General features: G+C 44.2%; 1 protein-coding gene across 1 annotated transcript; it reads left to right on the forward strand.

Moving 5' to 3' along the window:
• Nucleotides 1-954: 954 nt before the first annotated feature.
• wnt7ab (wingless-type MMTV integration site family, member 7Ab) lies at nucleotides 955-16,818 on the forward strand (the record flags this gene model as incomplete). The annotated part of the gene is made up of 4 exons (XM_080733143.1): nucleotides 955-1,398; nucleotides 2,167-2,393; nucleotides 9,018-9,289; nucleotides 16,336-16,818. Exons 1-4 carry the CDS (start codon nucleotides 1,328-1,330, stop codon nucleotides 16,816-16,818), a joined length of 1,053 nt encoding a protein of 350 aa, XP_080589269.1. The 5' UTR covers nucleotides 955-1,327.
• Nucleotides 16,819-17,565: the final 747 nt, after the last annotated feature.

Genomic DNA, 17,565 nt, shown 5'->3' on the forward strand with positions numbered 1-17,565 from the left:
ATAGCCGAGGACCAAATGAGCTTTATAAAACATTCGTTCATTGACAAAGTATAAGTGTCAAAAAATTATTAAAAAACAGTTGAAAATGGGGAACATAATAGGCCTATAAACATAAATACACAGACCATGCCCGGTGGCCAAATAAACAGGAATGCCAATCAATCAAAGAAAAGGTGAAAGAAGAATGCACACACAACAAGTGGAATATGCGGTGTGCAGCAGGCATGCATGCAGGCCAGTAGATTCGGATTCCACAGCGTGCAGAAGTGAAAAGGGCCCCATGCAATGCATGCACGCACGCATGCATGTCTCTCTAGTCTCTCTTGTCCTGTGAACAGTGTGAACAGTTGTGAGAACACGCCAGAGGCGTCAATTGGGTACGGCAGCTGCCATGCTTTGTATTTACCTACTGTATGTGTTTTATTTTATTTTTTATTACCCCTCTTTGTATTTACCTACTGTATGTTTTTTTATTTATTGTTTTCCCCTTTTTTCCTGACTATATCTACTGCACGGTAGGCATACTGTGTTCTATCCGTCTGTCATTCAATGTTATATGAGATACTTCAATGGTTTCCTAAGGAAATAAGCTTAGTCTTTTCTAGGATCTCCTTTTAATAGACCTTGTACCATGAACTGTAGGCTACCGTCATGAAACTGTACTTTTTCCTATGCAAACTTCTAATAAAGTCTTCAATCAATCAATACATTGGCTACAGGGGAATAAAATAAATGTTACTTCTTAAAATAAATGTATCATGCCTGTTGCTAAGGTATGGCAACATGACTGGTGATGAAGAGACACCAGTCATGTTGCCATACCTTAGCTTTTTCTGCAACTGACGCCACTGGAACACGCCCCAGATAGATCAGACAGATATAAGAGCTCTACCTCAGAGACCTGTGCGGGTAGCTATAGCAAAGCAAGCAGCCTGGGAAGAAGAACAACTAGTAGTGTGTGAGAAAAGAAAGAAAGGAAAGAAAGCACCGCACTTGCTCACCCCGAGGGTTTACCTGTGACACCCTCCGCAATGACTAGACCAAGCTGCAGCAAAGGGGCCACGTAAACGAGAGGGACTTTATTATTGGGGATAACTTTTTTCCTGCCTTTTTTGGCCAGGCAATGAATTAAATATTTGAGCGTGCATTGTTTTTTGATGAGATCCGTCGCTATATACTTCTTGGAGTTTACCTGTTCTTCTTTGGGACTTACCTGGGCTGTTGTAGCGGTGGAGGACGAGGACGGATCGCCGGGGAATCCAGGGCAGAACATAATATAGACATCTCACTCACTGGGGATCGTGGTGTGCATGAAGCGACGGGCACGATGAGTCGGAGAACTCGCCGTTGGATTTTAAGAGTTTTACTTTGCCTAGCGATTGTTTATTTGAAAATTGGGTGAGTGAGTGTGAGTTATAGCCTAGTTTTGCGTTTTGCCCTTGTAGATTTTCTCGCGTGGATGGTGTTTGTTTGTTGCAGTCTGATTCGAAAGACCTTTGACTGAGGCTATTGTCAAATAGCCTGGCATTACCCACAAAAACTTGTAAAAGTTGCGACTGGATTTTATTCCAGTTTTTTTATCCTGTAAAAAAACACACCTCGTGTGCACAAGGCATTGTGATTAATAAAGAAACGAAATCATTTGTTGTGTAAAAGCATGCTTCCTTAGGCTATCATTTCTCAAGTTAGGCTCTTGGTTAAATCATTGGATATTTATCAATTTGACAAATTGACAATAACACCAAGCCTAGAGCGTGAAGTCTAGCCTATTGACTGAAATGATTGGTAACACCTTAAATGTAATTTGTTATCGGTTATTAAAACGTTGTAAATGTTGTCCATCAATGGCACATTATTATTATGTTAAATTAACAGTATTTTGCTGCATGTGCCTATAGTAGGATAGATATGTCGACTATTAATGCCAATAGGCCTATAGCCTATATTATGTTTATAACATTGTTATAGTGTGGTTGCCCTCCACAAGGTAATAAGTTGTTCAGTAGGCCTAGTTGTTTTAGGATTTCAACTTAATTTGCTAAATGCTATAGAAATATTCATATGTGGGATAATTAAGGAGGACGTTTAGGCCTAATAAAACATTTTCCTCACTAAATGAAGGCCCGTGGTGGTGCTTATCTCAATTCCATCCATTTCCATCCACAGTGGCTTCTCTTCGGTGGTGGCCCTGGGTGCGAGTATAATCTGTAACAAGATTCCCGGTTTGGCTCCGCGACAACGGATTATCTGCCAGAGTCGCCCCGATGCCATCATCGTCATCGGAGAGGGCGCCCAGATGGGCATCAACGAATGTCAATTTCAGTTCAAAAACGGCCGCTGGAACTGCTCCGCGCTCGGCGAGAGGACAGTCTTCGGAAAAGAGTTGAAAGTGGGTATGTTGCCTGTCAATTATATTTCGATTACGACTTTGAAACTTGTTTCTTGTTTGTTACTTTGTTTCTGTGAAATGCGTTAAACTGAGCGCCTTACGTGAAAGACAACGCGTCCACTTGTTGTGCGTAAAGACGCGTCAAGTGCGCAAAGTTGCCATGTGGTTTTCATTCTCATTAGAATGCAACAAATGGTCTTCAATGGAAAAACATCCAATTCATATTTAAATAAGGACGTTTGTTAATAGCCTATGTTGTGTGGGCTAATTAAGAATGACATTTTGTGCAATATAGCCTACTTTAATGCAGACAGTAGCTACATTATCAAAATGGTGAATTCTGTCTTGCATGCATGTCCAATGCTCCAGGATACATAAAATCTGCTTGCAGTATAAATTTCAATATTTGCTTGATCGTCATGCCACCTGTAAAATTACATTTTCCGTAACTTTCCAAAGCAGTGGTTCTCAAAGTGTGGTCTAGGAAGGAAGCCTCAGGGTTCCCAAAATGGACCCTTTCAGGTCTCTAAGTCTGAGAGTGTATAAAGTTCTATGTGTAGGTCTATACTCTCAGAGTTATGAATGTCCTCGAAATAAACATTAAAACGAGGTTTGAGATCTTTATTGTTCCCCCAGAGACAGGCACTTGCACACATAGACATCAAAGGGGGCTTGAGCCCCTGCCCCTTTATCCGTCTGTAAAAAGTGCCCTCTCCAGACCATGAATGCAGTTTTTACTACAGTGAAAGAAATGCCATACCATTATGCCATTATCAACAGTATTGACTTGATAATGCTTAGTTCAGCGTGGTACCAAGCACCAAAAATAGCCGACCTCCATGCTCACAACGCGTCGCAGCGCGACGCGTTGTGAGCTTGGAGGTCTGCTATTTTCGATATTTCAACCAAAAGGCCCTTTTAGAAATGTCAGCCCTGCCTCTCTGACATTCTCTGCACGTCCTTGCAGAGAAGTGTCATTTACAACAGGCCTAGTTTTCCCCAACTAACCGAGTGAGTTTCTAAAAAGGCATCCGAAGCCAGTGCTTAACAACAAAGCTCCTGTGAAGGTTGCCGGCCCTCTCTTTTCAAGCCAGACAGAGAGAGTCTCCAGAGACCCATGTTCACCAGTCTTTATCCTGTAACGTTGGGTGCTGCTGGGGCTCTCACTGTATCTGTGCGTGGTGGATCTTACCACGGGTATAAGTTACACCGACGGAAAAACAGTCAAGGGGACAGAGAGATTTGAAAGTGCTCGACGACACTCATGGGAATTATTATTAAGAAAAAAGTGGGGAGGGGAAAAGAAGTTCAAACCAGTGTTGTCACTGTTGACGCAATAGTCTCAGACAGGCAGATGGGCTACGATGGATGCAAGTCTTCAGGGGCGTCACAATGGGGGGGGGGATGGGGGGTGCGGGAGTGGGACTGAGTTACTAGGGCCCAAGGTGGAGGAGTCTTAATTGTTTTATACTTAAAGCTATACTGTGTAAGTTGCTCAACTAGTGGTCAGTAGCTATAGCAAACCGCGGTCGCGTCTGCTTTTTTCGTCCGTTTTTCGCCGCGGACCGGGCCTTCAAGATGCACTGTCATTGGCCGGTAGTGTATCATGTGTGTATGATCTGCAATGTGATTGGCCAACGTATACACAACGTATACGGATGATGCAGATGACGTCATTTTGCCGCGAAATCCCACCCCTGTCACGGCTAAGTAGAAAACATATAAAGAAAAGGCTTTTGGGGCTGAAATTAACGGAGTGGGGGTTCTAAAACTTTAGCGATTTAATAGTTAGGACAATTTTAAGATATGTTTTATAAAAAAAGTTACATAGTATAACTTTAAGCTATTGAAAAATAGCAGATATACAAGCTCACAGTGCGGCACCGAGTGCCGCTCTGCGAGCTTGTGGATCTGCTATTTTTGAAAATTCGTGAAAATGTGTGCAAATCTTTGAATATATATTTTTAAGCGAACATTTGTAACTCAAATTTTGCTTCTGGGGGGTCCCTGGAACTAAATGTTTTGAGATGGGGGCCCGTGGCCAAATACATATCATTTTGGGGGTCCTTCACGTGAAAAAATTTGAGCACCACTGACACAGGAACATAGGTTTTTCAAAAAACTTTGAGATTTCTGAAATAGCAGATCTACAAGCTCGCAGCGCGGCACTCGGCGCCATGCTGTGAGCTTGTATATCTGCTATTTCTCAATAGTTAAAGCACAAAATAATTGTGCGGGGGCCCGCAGTGAATCCTTCTACTCAGGGCCCAGAATTTGGTGCGACACCCCCGCAAGTCTTGGTGTTATGACCTGTGGCCTTCTATGGGGAGCACTCTGTTGACATACACCAGTGGTTGGATGATAAAATATGTATGTTAAAATGTGATCTCTCTTTAAAAAGCATGACGACAGAATATTGCAATATTTTGTAATAATACATATCTCTCTTTGGTTACTGCTTGCAATCTGCAAGGAGTTTATTCCCCCCCCCCCCCCTCCTTTAAAGGAGTAGTTCACCCCCAAAATGACATTTTTTTCTATTGATTAGTCACGCCATGGAGACTAGAGTTCAATAATATTTTTATCACAAAAATGTGATAACAATAAATGTACCCCCATTCGTTCTGGATGGGGACCCGTTTCGAAACGGGTCCCCATTCAGAATCAATGGGGGTAAATGTACTCAAATCAAATTTTTGTCTTAGGAATGTGACAAAAAAATATATATATTATTGAACTCTACTCTTCATGGCATGAGTAATCAACAGGGAAAAAAAGTCATTTTGGGAGTGAACTACTCCTTTAAGTTAGTTATTTAATATAAAGAGTTTCTTCTCACCACCACTAGTGTTGTTATTAAACAATATGGCCAAAAAATACCTTTGTATACAATGGTCAGTATAGCTTGGAGCAGCTGTTTGGGGCCATCTCTCCTGCTTTCTGTTGGTGAGAGAGGGGATTATCTCGTCATGCTGTTGAGGTGAAAAGCAGTGGTGTTCCCCCCCCAATCGGTTCCTCTGAATGAATGGTTTAAGCCCGTCAAGACTCTCCGTCTATAGTTCTCTGAGAGAAGAGTCCAAGGCTATGGCTTGGACAGCCGTGCCAAATAGATTGGTTTCACTGATCAGATTAAGCCGGTAGAAGGCGAACGGGGTGTAAATGAATGCCATTGTTGGTGCTTTAGCCGGAGCTGCAGCCTGCGCCGCTTTCACTGAGGACATAGGAAGAGTAAACTGACCCCGCACTTTAGATGGATGTGAGGTGTTTTGATGGTCGGTACCATCGGCCTTAGCTACACCGAGTAATATTAAGAGGTGGAGTGTAGAGTTATGTGATATGGACCAGGGGTCTTCAACAGGGGGTCCAGGACCCCTAGGGGGTCCTCCACATTTTTGAGAATTTTTGATAGAAACTTTTTTTTCTCCTTTTTTATAATAACCACTTGAACCCTAGCGTCCATAGTCTGAGAACTTTAGCCGAAAATAGCCGATCTACAAGCTCACAACGCCTCGCGCTGCGAGGCCTTGTGAGCTTGTAAATCGGCTATTTTCGGCAAAGAGGTTTGGTGCAGAAGGGGAAAAGAGCAGACCAAGTACAGAGTGAAAGGTCAAGTTTAGTACTTATTGACGGTTCAAGTGGTTAAATATCTGAAAACACAAATTGACATGAATCCAAAACACACTGATGATTGTGCTCAACTAAGGGGTCCTTGGCCTGCAAACGTCGAAGACCCCCTGATATAGACGTCAAACAGTAAATGTGGCAAACAACAGTAGCCGTGTTCAGACAGACAGCAGACATTATTATAGCCATTGCTTGCTTAGTTTTCCAGTGTCTGTTTTTAAGCTCTTCTTCCACCGGTTCTTACGAGATCACAAGGAATGCGTTGCATACCATCCTTTGTTTTTGAGCCCCTTTTTGCGTTCAGAACTCAAGGGGAAAAATTAACAACAGTGCAGCCAGGACTGGCCAACTGTGTCGACACACCTTCGTTTCTGGCTACGAGCCCACTGACTCTATAAAAACGTCCACATAATTGATGCCTCAATATGAGTTTTTTTTTCTTTCTTTCTTCAATGGCAAGGGCATGCATCCAAGATGTTTATCAGAAACATGGCAGCCTCACAGTCAACCACCACGTTGCAGCAGGAGGAAGTACTGGGGGGAGAGAGAGTATCACGTTTGTTTTGAACAAAGAGAGTAGACAAGATGAGTTTGTTTACACGTAGATATGATGCGTGCTGTCATCGATGGGTTTCCTGTTTACATGCTGGCGAACGCGATACCCGCTATTTGAAACATGATGAATGCCGCGTTTTTTTTTATGAATATGCATCCGCACACATGCGTGTTCCTGCATGCGTGCTCCGCAAGGAAAAAATGGTTTGCATTATGGCAGAGTGGAAAGCAGATCTAATCTAAAAATATGGATATAAAACTGGGCTCTTGAATAAAATGGTTTCCTTATGGCTCATGTTTCCTCCTGGCTCTATATCATTCGTATTGACTCAGGAAACCTTGCTTTTGCTTTCCTGTGAATTCTGACAGGTTAGCTTTTAATTATTTGTCGATAATTCGGGCCCTCCAGCGCGCGTAAATGATTTGCGTAGCTGGACTTGGGAAGAGATAACCCCGGCGTTGGAAGATTCTAATGTTAGCCTCCGATGAGTTTGCACAAAGCGTACCAGTTTCTGAGGGAGGGATCAATAAACTCTTCCTTCCACCAACAGGCCCGTTTATTCATGCCGTTTTATTGACAGTGGCCGCTCACAGCCATTTTCAGGCACGTGCACACATAGACATCAAAGGGGTTTGAGCCCCTATCTGTCTGTAAAAAGTGCCCTCTCCAGACCATGAATGCAGTTTTTACTATGGTGAAAGAAATGCAAATGCCCTCGTTCCGTGCCATACCTGAAGGCAGCATTTAAGAGAATTACCTCGTCCAAACTCTCATGAACTTGAATGCAGCATCTCATGTTGAAAGAATTGCCCTCTCTGTGTAGAAATCCATGCCGTTACGCCACATCTCCAGTATTCACTTGATTATACTTAGTTTAATGTGGTTTCAAGTACTGAAAATAGTCAACCTCTAAGCTTGGAGGTCTGCTATTTTCGATATTTCCACTAAAAGGCCCTTTAACCCATTTAGAACGGGTACACATTTTGTGTATCATTATTTTATGCTTAAGTGTCTTTTGAATCCTTCTAATTCTAGGCCTAAATGGGTTAATACATTTCAGCCCCTGCCTCTCTAACATTCTCTGCACGTCCCTGGCCATTTTGGTTCCAAGGCAGGAGTGTTTCCAGGTCAGCCCGCAGAACACTGCAGCCCTTGAGTGATGTGTCAGTATAAGACTGTGATGTAAGCACACATACTGTTAATGGTTAAACGCCCTCTTCTGCTCCCTGCGTATTGTATTCCCTGAAGACTGGAGAAGCATCGCTGGGGTTTCTGTCACATCTGACATCATACATACAATCCCTTTTATGCCCACACATGGAGATCCCTGTCTAAACCAGCCACACAGATATGGGCTGTCTTCCTCCATATATGGGCATTCCCATATGAAGAACCGTTAGATATTAGCTTAATGTTGATGACATCAGGGATCTTTATGTATATGGGCATAATAAAAGGGAGTCTGTTAGAGTGGTTCCCATGACATCACAACATACAATACCTTTTATGCCCATACATGGAGATCCCTGTCTGAACCAGCCACACCACTGACTGTGATGTCACCTGTTTATGCCCATATATGGAGATCCCTGCACTGAGTATCTGACATCACTGTGATGTCACCTGTGATGTCACAGATGTGTCAGGTGACAGGCGTTAGCCGTCCGTCCGGACGGACGGACGGATACGGACAAGCTGTGACGGTTCTGACAGTAAACTGTTCACCCCATGAAATACCATAGCGTTGCTGTCGGGCAGAAACCTCTTATCTCCGTTCTCCATATTTTAAAGGACAACTTTGTTCTTTTACAACAAGGGTTCATATTTAAGATTGTAATTAAAGAAAAGAAAAAGTGAGTGTTAAAATGTTTCCATTTGTTTCGTTCTATTGTTTTATCGCGTTTACCATGCTAAAATGTCTTTTTAGACACAATGTCTTTTTAGACACAATAAGCCAGCAGTTTCTTTATTGCTATTTACAGTAACACTTCTAGCCCCCATAAGTCACATCCAACCATGAAAGGTTGCGTTGTATCTTAGGAATGGGCTTATTCTGTGTTAAATGACATATTTAGCCACTTGTACAAATGCCCCCAACCACTGAAATAAGAATATCTAAAACAATAGAAAGAAGTAAATGAAATCAATCTTTTATATTCCTTAATTACAATCTAAAATATGAACCCTTGTTGTAAAAAACTAAAGTTGTCCTTTAACTCTTTTCGTAAATGAATGCCCTACATCATGATCACACCACGGCGTCACAAAAAAAAAACATCAAAAGTGTCAGATCTGCAAGCTCGCGATGCGTTTCGAGATTGTAGATCTGCTACTTTTGCCCTTTTTGAATTTGAATCCTGAAATCCGGACATGTGAGGTTTCCACCTAACAAGACGAAACAATACTTATATTAAAATATATTTTCCCCTGTCTCCCCCCCCCCCCCAGGCAGCAAAGAGGCGGCGTTCACGTACGCCATCATCGCGGCAGGGGTGGCCCACGCCATCACGGCGGCGTGCACCCAGGGCAACCTGAGCGACTGCAGCTGTGACAAGGAGAAGCAGGGCTTCTACGGCAAGGGCCAGGGCTGGAAGTGGGGCGGCTGCTCGGCCGACATCAGCTACGGCCTGGGCTTCTCCAAGGTGTTCGTGGACGCCCGCGAGGTCAAGCAGAACGCCCGCACCCTCATGAACCTGCACAACAACGAGGTGGGACGCAAGGTAAGGCAGTCACGACGACGACAACTTACGGACAACCAGTGTTGGGTATCGTTACTTTTTGAAGTAACTCGTTAGGTTACTGACTTGAAAACTAATCCGTTGGAGTTGTGAATGGGAGTAACGTTTTGTGAATGAAGTAGGGGTGGGCGATATGGTGATAATTATCGTGGAGACGATACAATGTCTCCACGATATGCCTTTTCAGAGATATCATATATATCGTGATACAAGTGAGGGAGCCTTGTAAAAAATCCTGTTTAATCGTTAATACAGAGATTCATTGCAGTATTGTATAAAACAAGACAAAAATAGTTGCCTATAGTGGAGAGAACCTGAAAAATGACACACAGTGACAAAAAGTCCACACTGAAAGTACACATAATATATTCTTATTGGCATGACCAATTGACCATGCCGGGCCGCATAGACAGGTTGAATAGCGCTGCGTTAAGGAATAATGTTATGTTTAGGCATAGTTTTACAGAGGTTACATTTAGCAATACCTGACCGTTTTGAGGTCGTCGGATTTGACCCGGGGCGAGCGTGTTTTGGCGTGAGCGCTCTTGTTTTCCCACATTTATTGTGTGGCACGGGGGAAATGGCTCATTATCGCAAATCTTTGGAGACTAGAACGAGAAGTAAGCGATGACAGCATGTTAGGTTGAGATGTCGATTAATGACAGGGATTAGCAAGTGTTAGATCGGGCCACAGTAACACGGTGGCTGTAGTGATTCGGGAGGCCTCTTGGACGGGTGAATCTTGCCAGCGATCTGGGCAACGGTGGCCAAGATTAAACAGGCAGCGGAATAAAGGGTTTCTTGTAAGGCGGGGGAAGAGCTCTTTAAGTGGCGGGGTTTGATTACAACCCAGATCTTCTCATGCTGAAAACAGATTGACACTGTACAAAAAGGGCATTAGCTCGGTCGGTCCCCCATGCGCCGCACTGTTGGGACAGTATACAGTTACCTTCGCCGCATTCCCTGACATGGTTTATCTAATATCATCAACCCACATCAGTTGTGATGTGTCAGTACATGTGCCATGGAAATGTTTGCTGTTTTGATACAACTTTTTAGCTCACCACTGAGTCATGCGTTTTTCCATTTTTGCACGCCGTGGATCTTGGCCCGACTCGGGTGCCAGCAGACAACGATAATCCCTGAGAACAGCAGCGGCAGACCGCCTTTTGTTTTTTTCGCGATGCGTTCACATGCTCGGTTGCGCGGTCCCCGTGCATCCATGGCTGCAGACTAACTATGGAGAGACTGAGAGACTCCAGTGAGTCTGGGAGGTTAACCCATTTAGGCTTAGAATTATTGGATGCTTTAACCAGTGAAAAATAGCAGATATACAAGCTCACAGCGCGGCACCGAGTGCCGCGCTGCGAGCTTGTAGATCTGCTATTTTTGAAAAAGTCCTGAAAATGTGTGCAAATCTTTGAATATATGTTTTCAAAGCGAACGTTTGTAACTCAAATTTTGCTTCTGGGGGGGGTCCCTGGAACTAAATAGTTTGAGATGGGGTTCCGTGGCCAAATAAATATCATTTTGGGGGTCCTTCACATGAAAAGGTTTGAGAACCACTGACATAGTAGTCTCTCAAGAACAGACTAACTGAGCTCCATTTAAGTGAAAAGGACCTTTTCTTTGACGATGGCTATAGCCATATTGCTGACATAGAAACATACCGTAGGTTTTTCAAAAAATCTTAGAAGGATTCAAAAGACACTTATAGAATCGGGTCAAAATTCTAATCTTCACGATTTTTCAAAAATAGCAGATCTACAAGCTCGCGGCACTCGGTGCCGCGCTGCGAGCTTGTAAATCTGCTATTTTTCAATAGTTAAAGCACAAAATAATGATACACAATAATGTGTACCCGTTCCAAATTGCTTAAAGATTGAGTGGAATAGTGTGCCAGACAGGGAGGGTGAGGCTCTTTTGCACCACACTGGGGTTAGTGAAGAGGAAAGATGCACCTCTCTCCCCAAGTCAACCCCGGCTTCCACTCTCCTTTCTTTCTTTCTTTCTCTGCTGTGCCACAGAGGGCCGATTCACACCGCCGACGCGTCTCCTCCGCGCAGACTGAAAAGCCTCCTTCTCACACATTGTGCCCGGGCGGATCACTGTTGCCTTTTCTGTGCGCTTGTTTTTCTTGAAGCCCCCCGGATTCCGATTGGCTTATCTAGACAGCTAAATTGCCTCCCAGCGAGGCGAGCTACACTCATGGCTTCACAAACCCATCAGTGGTTTTTTACTCCGTCCGTCCCCTTGTCTCTGGTAATAAATGGACTCTCTGTTTTGATGGCTGTCCCGTGTTTCTCCCCCCCCCCCCCCCTGCCTTTATTTATGCTAATCAAAGCAGCAGCAATGAGCGTTGAGCAGCGCTCGCGGCTCCCAGGTCCGAGACGTGCCACACAAAGGCTGTCACAAGTGTTGGTCACAGGACGGCTGATGGATTAGACAGGTTGTTTGTCACAGTGGTTCTCAACCTGTGGGACTCGGGACGCCCAGGGGGGTCCCCAAATTATTTTAGGGGGGGGGGGGTCCCCAGATGATTAACCTAACGTGCAGCATTGTTTTCTCTCTCAAAAGTAAACAGACTGACAAAGTTGAAGTGTATAGAGGGGTATCTGCACATTTCTAAAGTGACAATTTAAGGACTTTTTAATATCTCTAAAATGACAAATTGGCCAAATTGTCAGGCAGAAAAATTTTAGATGTAGATCAGCTATTTTCACAATAGACTGTTTTATACAAAATGTAATGCCTCAACTCCAAGTGCCCGTCAGGGTGTGTGTGTGTGTGGGGGGGGGGGGGGGGGGGGGCTCCCCAGTTAAAATATGATTATTTGGGGGGTCGCGGCCTGAAAAGGTTAATTGAGAACCACTGGTTTACTAGTCCTCGTTCCCATGTCTGTGTTTCCATTTGGGTCTATAAGACGGAGTCGCTGGCCGACAAGAACACATTTCTCCAGGTAACAACACTAGCCAACATATTAGTTTGGAATTTTTAACTACTTGAACCCTAGCCTCCCTATGTTGAGACGAACATTCGGGCCAAAAATTGTCAACCTACAAGCTCGACGAAAGACAGCGCAACTTGCTGTTATTTATTTATAATACTTAAGATATTTACTGTAGAGAAAAAACAGGTGGGTCCCTTGTAAAGAGCCCTGGGGAACTCCCTTCAACTACGTATCCAATAGGTTAAGGACAGCGGGACAAAAAAGATTAGCGTTTGAAGGGTTGCGAGATGTGTGAATGAAATTCTTTTTTGCCAAAAAAAGAAAAAGAAAAAACGGGCGCTGACCTCATTGCCGTGATTGCGACTGCCTGCGTTTGCAGTGGGTGGCGGCGGCGGCGCAGCGGCGGCGTGTCATCTCGTGTCATCGTACACACGTATGTCATCGGTTCGGGGTTTTGCCGTGATCCCAGTCACTCAGCACCTCGTACAATCACTCCTGACATTTGTGTATTGTGTGTGGTGGCTACACACACACCGAGCCTGAAATCTGATACAGTATTTTGGCTTCTGTGTATACAGTAACAGTACCACACGGCCGCATGCAGCACGCCTACTCCCCACCCATTGAGAGCATTTCACCTGCATGGGTTATTTTCTTCTTCTTCTTTTTTTTGTCTTTGCTTTTCCTCATTTGACATCAAAATGTTTTTATTGTCAGTTTGTTTGTAAATTGAGACCACAAATTATCGTCATTGTCGGGTGAAAACCGTTCGTTTTGTATTTTCCATTTTAAAAATGATTTAAACTAGTGAAAACAGCCGATCTACAAGCACACAACGCCTCGCACCGCGAGGCGTTGTGTGCTTGTAGATCGGCTGTTTTCACTACTTTTGTGCGACGGCCTTGTATGATAAAGCAGGGCTTTACTTTGTGAAAGAACATACAAATATGAAACTTGGAGATATGAGGTTTCCACCCTACAACGACGATATGAAACACCTTGCTTCATTTCATTTGTGCAATGAATGAATTGTCGTACAATGAATGGTTGCCATTGTTAACGGTGCACACTAAAAACGGCTGGGTTGAAAATAACCCGATCTGGGTTGTATTATAACCCACCCCTGGGTAACTATTGGCCCTACCCAACAGTAGTAAATCTTACACAGCAAAATGCGTAGGTCCTTTCTACCCAGCACCGTAGTAAGATATTCTACCACATCTGGGTAGAATTTTTTACTCACTCTGGGTCGACCACTATTATTTAGTATATATTTTATCCACATGTGGGAAGTATATTTTACTCATCGTAAATGACCATGCTAACATTATTTAACATTAACATAAGATAAGATTTGTTTCAGGGTTTTTTTCTCAAATAATTTGTTCCAAGTATAGCAATATCAACATAAAGGTACATAATAGTAAATTATGCAACAATGTTGAAAAGCTATAATCAGAGAAGTTTAAAGTAGATCAACATAATAACCTCAAACTTATCATGAGTTCTTCTCTTTCAGAACAGCAGGGGGAGGGAGCTCAAGCATAAGCTAGCAGCCTAGCAGTTACGGTTAGGGTTTTGGCTCAAAAACTGACAAATGAAATTCTGTATATGACAGTCAGCTTGCCAAGGCAGACACATGGATATGATACATTTAGCATTTTTAGCTACCAAAAGCTTAGAAAATATCCCTGAAAACCTAGAGAAATGCTTTTCCCAGCATGCTTTGCATACCAGGTGACCAGCTTAAGTTTAAAACTACCCATACTGAGTAAAACAATTTTACTCAGCAGCTGGGTAATGTATGAGCTGTACAAAACAACCCATTATACATACAAACACCATTATAATAACCCATAATGGGTAAACCATTTTTTACCCAGATTTTGGGTAGATGAATCTACCCAGCAGTTTTTAGTGTGTGGCTGCGGGCTTCTCCCAAACCTGTCAACAGCACTTATGAAAATCACACCTAGTTTGAAGTGAGCGGTGCTATTTATGAGTTCATTCCATTAAGCGACCCTGCAGGGCGTACGACAAACTTTGAGCGCTTTGTGCCAAGATGTAGGCCAGATGTAGGCCATGCTTCAGAGCCAGGACACATGGGTGTACAACAAACCTTGAGGGCTTTGTGCCGAGATGTAGGCCAGATGTAGGCCAGATGTAGGCCAGATGAAGGCCAGATGTAGGCCACACTTCAGAGCCCGGACAAAGCCAGATGTTGGAGCTTGGCTACTTCCAGGATACCTTTTTTCTTACCAATCTGTATGGCAGAGTATGTTATGTAAGGGATAACATCTCGCTCAGCTGTGATTATCGAGTGATAGGAGCCCGACAGGTTGATATGCCACCGACGCGATAGCAGAGGACGGTCGCCCTGGAAAACAAGGAAGTGCTGATCAAATAGAATCCATTTTCTGATACTGCGTCGTCTATTTTACGCATACAATGTTTTTAAAACATTCTTGAGAGCAATGTTTGGTTGTAAATGAGGCTGTGTGTTTGTTTACATGGCTGACATGTTGGATACGGCACTAAATTCACGCAGCGGAGCCTGAATGCAGCAGGTGCTCTGAGCCGTTGATTAGGCAGCGGTGCATTATAGAGCGGAGCCGTCATTATTCACCTATAATTCACTGCTGATTTCAGAGCTTGACCAATCAGAATCAAGCATTCAACCAAGACGGATAATAATATAATATAAATAACACAAGTGGTTGTAGTTGGTCTACTTCTATTGAGACATTTAAATACTTATGGTCGGGGAGGACCATAAGTGGTATTGCTTGAGTTTGCAATGTATCCTCTTTCCAAAGAAGGCTTAAACGTATACATTTGGTCTCTCACTTGGAGGACCCGGGTTCGAATCCCGGGGTGGGATATAAAAGTAACGGTGGCAGCTTTTAACCAATTAAAACTGGGAAAACATTTTAGATTTGAGCTATATGTAGTATATAGCAACCTACATTTTTTAGAAAACTCTTAGGCCTTAGAACACTGGTTGAGAATAGTCGTTCTCAAAGCAGATATACAAGCTCACAGCGCATCACTTGTTACCTTGTTGCAAGCTTGTACATCTGCTATTTTTGAACATTTTTGAAAAGTTTCAAATGTGTTCATGCAAATCTTCTCTTATGGGGTCCCTGGCACCAAACATCTTCAGATGGGTTGTCACTTTGGGTGGTCCTTGGCACGGAAACAGGTTGAGAACCACTGATTTGGAAGGCATTTGAAGAATCTGCCTCAGGTCTTAAGGGCTTTTGACCCTTTAAAGCCCTGGATCGCACTAGACTTGAACCACTTTTAACCATTATTTTATGCTTTACATATTGAAAAACAGCGCACCGAGTGCCACGCTGCGAGCTTGTAGATCTGCTATTCTTGAAAAATCGTGAACATTTGTGCAAGTCATTGGATATTTTTGACCCGATTCTATAAATGTCTCCTGAATCCTTCTAAGGTTTTTGAAAAACGCATGTTTCTATGTCAGTGGTCCTCTTTTCATGTCAACCCCCATATTAAAACATTATATATCAGGGACCCCCCCCCCCAGAAGCAAATATTTGAGTTACAAAAGGTTGCTTTGGAAAATATATATTCAAAGATTTGGAAAAATGTTTTTCAAAAATAGTAAATATACAAGCTCACAGCGCGGCACCCAAAACCCACTTTCTTTGTGTGTGTGTGTGTGTGTGTGTGTGTGTGTGTGTGTGTGTGTGTGTGTGTGTGTGTGTGTGTGTGTGTGTGTGTGTAGACATCAAAGGGGGCTTGAGCCCCTGCCCTTTTATCCATCTGTAAAAAGTGCCCTCTCCAGACCATGAATGTAGTTTTTACTCTGGTGAAAGAAATGAAATGCCCTCTTTAAATGTGACATATTGACTTGATTATGTTCTTGTTTAGTTCAGTGTGGTATCAAGCACCGAAAACAGCAGACCTCCAAGCTCACAACGCGTCGCAGCGCGACGCGTTGTGAGCTTGGAGGTCTGCTGTTTTCGGTATCTTGACCGGAAGGCCCTTTTAGAAATGTCAGCCCCTGCCCTCTCTAACGTTCTCCGCACGTCCCTGGTTGTCCCAACAGGTCCTGGAGAAGAACATGCGGCTGGAGTGCAAGTGCCACGGCGTGTCGGGCTCCTGCACCACCAAGACCTGCTGGACCACGCTGCCCAAGTTCCGCGAGCTGGGCTACATCCTGAAGGAGAAGTACGCGCACGCCGTGCACGTGGAGCCCGTCAAGGCCAGCCGCCACAAGCGGCCCAAGTTCCTCAAGGTCAAGAAGCCCTACTCGTACCGCAAGCCCATGGACACGGACCTGGTGTACATAGACAAGTCGCCCAACTACTGCGAGGCCGACCCGGTGACGGGCAGCCTGGGCACGCAGGGCCGCGTGTGCAACAAGACGGTGATGCAGCAGATCAGCGGCTGCGACCTGATGTGCTGCGGCCGCGGCTACAACACGCACCAGTACTCGCGCGTGTGGCAGTGCAACTGCAAGTTCCTGTGGTGCTGCTACGTCAAGTGCAACACGTGCAGCGAGAGGACAGAGGTGTACACCTGCAAGTGAAATGGTCTATATTATGCGCGGCGGCCATGTTGGAGAGAAGTTGGGTCTCTTATCTCACTTCCTTCAAAAGGTGTTACCAATGATACTAACGAAGGCTCTGTTCCGTTTCGTGTAGCAGAGTGGTTCTCAAACCTTTTATTTTAAGGACTCCCATTACTCTGAGAGCATACAAATGGAACCAAATGGACCCGTAAGGGTCCATTTGGTTCCATTTGTATGCTCTCAGAGTTACACACCTTTTAAGGGGTAATTTGGAACCCCCAAGTTACCCTGGACCACACTTTGGGACCCACCGGTGTAGCAGAGTGTTTCCAGTGAGCCAACATGCTCAATATCAGCACCCTGACTCTGTTTGACCAGAATGGAACAGAGCCTTCATTAGTATTATTAGTAACACCTGTGAAGGAAGTGAGAAGAGACCCAACTTCTCTTAAAAATGGCTGCTGTGCATATAGCCTATTCTTATTTATTGGGAGAGACGACGGCCGCGCGCACACGCGTGGATACGTACGCACGCGGGGGGGACATTTTGTTCGCGTCTTGTCTTGTTGTCTTCGAGTTTCGACCTTTGTTATGTTTTCGTGGACGGAGGAACCGTTAAGGTTGTGTTGTTTTCGCAGCCTGGTCGTCGACGACGTGGAGCTACTGAATAACGTCGAACGTGGGGGCGCGACGTCTTTTGCACACAAAGCCCTTTAACCCCGACCCTCCCACCACCTCTACCTGCCCCCCATGTGATGGATTTTT

The sequence above is a fragment of the Nannobrachium achirus genome, assembly GCF_963921795.1.
Source record: "Nannobrachium achirus genome assembly, chromosome: 9".
NCBI lineage: Eukaryota > Metazoa > Chordata > Actinopteri > Myctophiformes > Myctophidae > Nannobrachium > Nannobrachium achirus.